The sequence below is a fragment of the Tachysurus vachellii genome, chromosome 15 (genome assembly GCF_030014155.1).
Source record: "Tachysurus vachellii isolate PV-2020 chromosome 15, HZAU_Pvac_v1, whole genome shotgun sequence".
Classification (NCBI taxonomy): Eukaryota; Metazoa; Chordata; class Actinopteri; order Siluriformes; family Bagridae; genus Tachysurus; species Tachysurus vachellii.
The window spans coordinates 12,545,335-12,550,457 of NC_083474.1; the positions used below are offsets into that span (position 1 = coordinate 12,545,335).

Genomic DNA, 5,123 nt, shown 5'->3' on the forward strand with positions numbered 1-5,123 from the left:
CAAGCAAGGTTTAACTTTTCTTGGAGTCAAGAATAGCAAAATTCTTGTCTATTGTGGCACTAGTTAGGAATATGCAGTAAAACATGATATGGATGCTGTGGCTAAAATGGAAAAATTATATTCATCCTTAGGCTGATTTAAAGACTTTAAGGACTATTATTTGGTAAACTTGAGTAGGAAAACTGTACAAGTGTGTTTAAATGACAGGGGAAAAGCTGAAGTTGAAAGCCACAAAAACCTGCTCTGTTGTATTTTATCTAAAATTTAAGGCAGTTTCGGGTCATTAATCTTTATATTTGGAGCTCTGCAAACTTTATTATGACTACTAGTCCTATGATGAGACTAAAACTTTGTGTTAAATTTCGACTAGCTATTATCATTTTGCTATATGAACAAATAAATGTATTATTATTAAATGTACTTTTATTTGCTATATGAACAAATAAATGTATTATTTAATAAAATGTACTCTTATTAAATCTATTGCATCTTTTGATTTTTCCATTCATTTCATGAAACTTCATCTAAAGCATCTTGGGAAAATTGACCATGATTTGAGATTACACACTGGCACCTATTTACAAAATGGGGAAATTTAGTTTACCCAATCTACCAAACAGTATTAAGATGGATGGATAAATGGTTGGATGAATGGATTTAATATTTTCAATATTATGTATGTTGTTAGATACTAGGCCAGGCCATAATCACAGCCTTTCTTAGATAACAGCCGTGGTCAATGTGTTTGTTTTAATGAGCTCACCAGTGGGACTAATTAACATGAACAACAATTAACTTCAATTTGTTTTTATATTCAAAGGTCTATACAAAGTAGGCCACTGGGAAACGGTGGACACAGAGCTCATCTGGGATTAATGAACTAGGGAAACATTTGAAAGACTGGAAAAAATAACAATGATTTGCAACAAAAATGTTTCACAATGTTAAATGATCATTTTAGAACAAACTGCATTAAATGAGTTATACAGTATTTACAAACATTTTTCCAAAAATTGGTGAATTAAATTTTATGTCTTACTCAAAAAACAGTCAAACTGCATGACAACTGAAGTCCAATTTTTGTTCTCAGAACTGATGAGTGGAAAGTTTCACATATTCAGAGACAGATATTTATGCTGATTTTCTGGTTGATCTAGGCCACCAACTTCAAATAGGAGCACTTGCATTTAACCTGGACGGAACTCAGTAAAATGAAGAAGACTAATGAAAGAAATAACATTTAACATAAAACCAAAAGACAATTAAAAAGTAAAAACAAAAAAAGATTTTTATTTTAGTCTGACTGAATGGTGACACAATCATTCTTAATTTGGTTGAATAGGATTGACTGAACAAATGCATTGCATGGCATCAGTGGCAGTTTAATGAAATGAAAGGATATTTATGTGAAAATTTAAAGAAGTGAAAAAAAATTTGATTTGGTTCTGGTATGAAAATTAAGGAGAATTCCTTAGGAGTAAGAAAGCTCCTTTATTAGCTAGGGGCCTAGGGGTAATGACTATTAGTAATAAACCTTCAATCATACTCATATATACAAATTGATATACAGGGCTGATGGAGACACATTATGGGTCCCGTTACAGAAAGATTATTAAAACGAAGAGCTGATTATGAATGGAACCAAAAAGGCAAAGCAAAGGCAAGGGATAAGGCCAGAGACAACAATAAGTAAAGATCTGAGTTTGGCCTGAAAAATACACATCAGGCTTGCATCTGTCAAGGCATTCTCTAAGACCTTTTAGTATTGTCAGTCGCACAGTAGGTTGCTAAATAAGAAAGAGAGATTAAATAGTGAATCCTATGACATATGCCCCTGACATTTAGCTGGGTCACCTTACTACTTGGGGCCAGTGATGAGGGAGGATCCAATCGAACGCTTGCCAAAATATTAGTGCAAGGTGCTGTTGCATCTAGCTGTTGTGTCTCAACTAGAGTTCCCTGAGCCAATATTGCATGTTGTAAGTCATTCATAACCACTGCTTCCATGATGATGGCAAAGTATACTGTCAGAAATGGAGACAGTTTCAGTGAACGTGTTTATGAAAACCAACTGCCCTGTACAAACAAATCAAATTGTAACACAACGATCAGAGTCAAGCAACAGGCACAAGGCCACACAATGTGCAAACAGGTTATCATAAAAGGAGGTTATATAATCACAAATAAATCAATATTTAACTTTTTTTTGTGTGTTAGGAGTGTGATTATATGTGTGAGGAAACAAATGTGTTCCAGGTGTGTTACATCAGAAAGGGCTGCAGAAACCTAGAGAAATATATCTTGCTTGTTTTTTTACTTCCATTTTTGGTGCTAATCTCTATCCAGGTATAATCTTGATACTCAAGGTCCATGACTTGCAAAAGTGGAGTCTTTGATGTACTGACCATCTACCATGATGAGCCTTCTAAGAAAGTTTAAGATGCACTAGAATTTCATAGCTTAGAATAAGTGTTAGTATAATATATAATATAGAGGTTGGATATCCCAGTAAGCACAGCTGGATCAATAACAAATGGAAAATGTATCACACAACACAATCTATATATAAGGCCCACTCTCAAAACTAAGACAGCACAAAAATAAGATGGCCACTAGTGAGGGAAATCATAGTGAGGTCAACAGTCACAGTTACAGGCCAACAGGCCATACTCCAATTAACAGCATCCCTACAGAAAAATATGGTGGTGGCAACACCATAATCTGGGGATTCCTTTTTTATTCTCAGACACAAACGTACAGCTTTTAACTTCAAAAATAAAATATGAAATTTGCTATATACACAGCTGTATATACATTATGGAAAATATGTATTCTTTTGTTTTTTTATTTGAATAGCCTACTTATTGAACTACTCACAGCACAAATAAAGATAATAATACACTCACTCACTCACTCATCTTCTACCGCTTATCCGAACTATCTCGGGTCACGGGGAGCCTGTGCCTATCTCAGGCGTCATCGGGCATCGAGGCAGGATACACTCTGGACGGAGTGCCAACCCATCGCAGGGCACACACACTCTCATTCACTCACAACAGAGATGCCAATCAACCTACCATGCATGTCTTTGGACTGGGGGAGGAAACCGGAGTACCCGGAGGAAACCCCCGAGGCACGGGGAGAACATGCAAACTCCACACACACAAGGTGGAGGCAGGAATCGAACCCTGACCCTGGAGGTGTGAGGTGAACGTGCTAACCACTAAGCCACCATGCCCCCCATAATAATACACTACTTTTGAAATATGTCATATGACTTAGTAAAAATCAGATACTACAAGCCAATTAGAAACAGCTAATTAGCAATGTACTTACATTCACTCAAAGGGACATCCTTACTGACATATACTATATAAGCTCAGAGTGTTGAATGCTTACATATTCACGTGGACCTTTTTGTTGTAAACATTAATGCAGTATATTTTAATTGTAATGAGGTACAGTATGCTTCTCAGATTAAATAATGTTTTTTGTTATACATTTAGGCATAAGTATATTATATAATTTGTTATTATATTATTATATTAAATATTTTATTTTAAATAATATTTTAGTAAAGTTTATGTGAATTTAGCCAGCTATTTTTTTATAATAATGGGAGTCGAGTTTGGGTTAAAATTCCATATATAATGTAAATTCACTGTTCTTCCTTCATTTCAGCTCAGGACAATGACATCAAAATCTTTCAGTGTAATGGAAAATGACACTCTTCTATTTTTCTCCCTGTTTGAAAACCTGGGCCACTTTCAATACATTTACTTCATTTTAGGATCTCTCCTATACTGTACTATTTTATTCTTCAATGTCATTATTATTCTTGTAATATTTATGGAATCTCCTTTGCACCAGCCTATGTACATTTTGATAGCATGTTTATCTATCAATTCTCTTTACGGCACTGCTGGCTTCTTTCCAAGATTACTATTTGATTTGTTATTATATTCTCACTCAATCACTCGTTCTGGATGCCATATGCAGACATTTGTTATTTATACCTATGCATCATATGAATTTACAATCTTAACATTAATGGCATATGATAGATATGTTGCTATAAGTAAGCCATTGCAATACCATAGCATTATGACACCTAAGGTGCTTATTATTTTGATAACTATTTCTGGGATTTATCCAATGCTTTATATTGGTCTTGGCATAGTTTTTACCGCTAAACTGAGACTCTGTGGTAATGAGTTAAGCAAACTGTATTGCAACAACTGGATCATTGCAAAGCTGTCTTGTGAAAATGCTATTTTTTCAAACATTTATGGTTTTGTTGTGCTAGTAACTACAGTTTTGATTCCTTTTACTTTTATTTTATATACTTATATTAAAATTCTTATGATTTGCCAGAAATCTTCAAAAGAGTTAAGGAGAAAAGCTTATCATACTTGCTTGCCTCATTTAGTGACTTTTGTGAACTACTCAATTACTATCTTCTGTGAAATGTCCTTTACACGTTTTGAAAACTTACCTCCAGTAATAGCTATAATTCTGTCATTAGAGTTTCTGATTATACCTCCTCTCCTAAATCCTGTTATTTATGGCCTTAATTTTCCGGAGATTCGCAGAAAAATCCAACATCGTCTGAAAACATCAAAAAAATGTGCTGTTACTCAACGTGCAGGCTGAACCTATTGCCATGTTATCGTGTAGAAAGTAGCTACCGTGGTTTACTTATATTGGGAAATATTTTAAATCTTAAATAAATACAATGTCACAAATACAACATGAATATGTTCTATTCTTGATTCTGACCTACAATTATATTGTAATATAATATTAGATTTTTATTCATGATCATTTTATTCATACATCAATTTGCAACATTCTGTTAGTGTCTTTTTGCACACTTTATTGCCGAGCATTTTTATTCTATGCTTTACCTCATATAAAAATAAATGGATACTGGTTTACCAGATCTTGTATATAATAAACAAAATTGAAAAAAACGTTGTTTGCACATACTTATTTGACTTGGATCAGTTAAAAAATATTAATAGTGATTGTTTTAGGGTAAAAGAAAATGTTAATTAAACTAAGGAGTTTTGAAATTTTTTTTAAATTTTCACAAAAAAAAAAAAAAAAATTAATTTGGAAAA

The 5,123-nt window shown here is 33.6% G+C and overlaps 1 protein-coding gene across 1 annotated transcript; it reads left to right on the top strand.

Annotated features, from left to right (window-relative positions):
• Positions 1-3,714: 3,714 nt before the first annotated feature.
• LOC132858545 (olfactory receptor 51L1-like) lies at positions 3,715-4,653 on the top strand. The gene has a single exon (XM_060888930.1). The coding sequence runs from the start codon at positions 3,715-3,717 to the stop codon at positions 4,651-4,653; it is 939 nt and encodes a 312-aa protein (XP_060744913.1).
• Positions 4,654-5,123: the final 470 nt, after the last annotated feature.

Coding starts and splice junctions, on each gene's coding strand:
- LOC132858545 (XM_060888930.1), top strand. CDS start 3,715: ATGGAAAATGACACTCTTCTATTTTTCTCCCTGTTTGAAAACCTGGGC.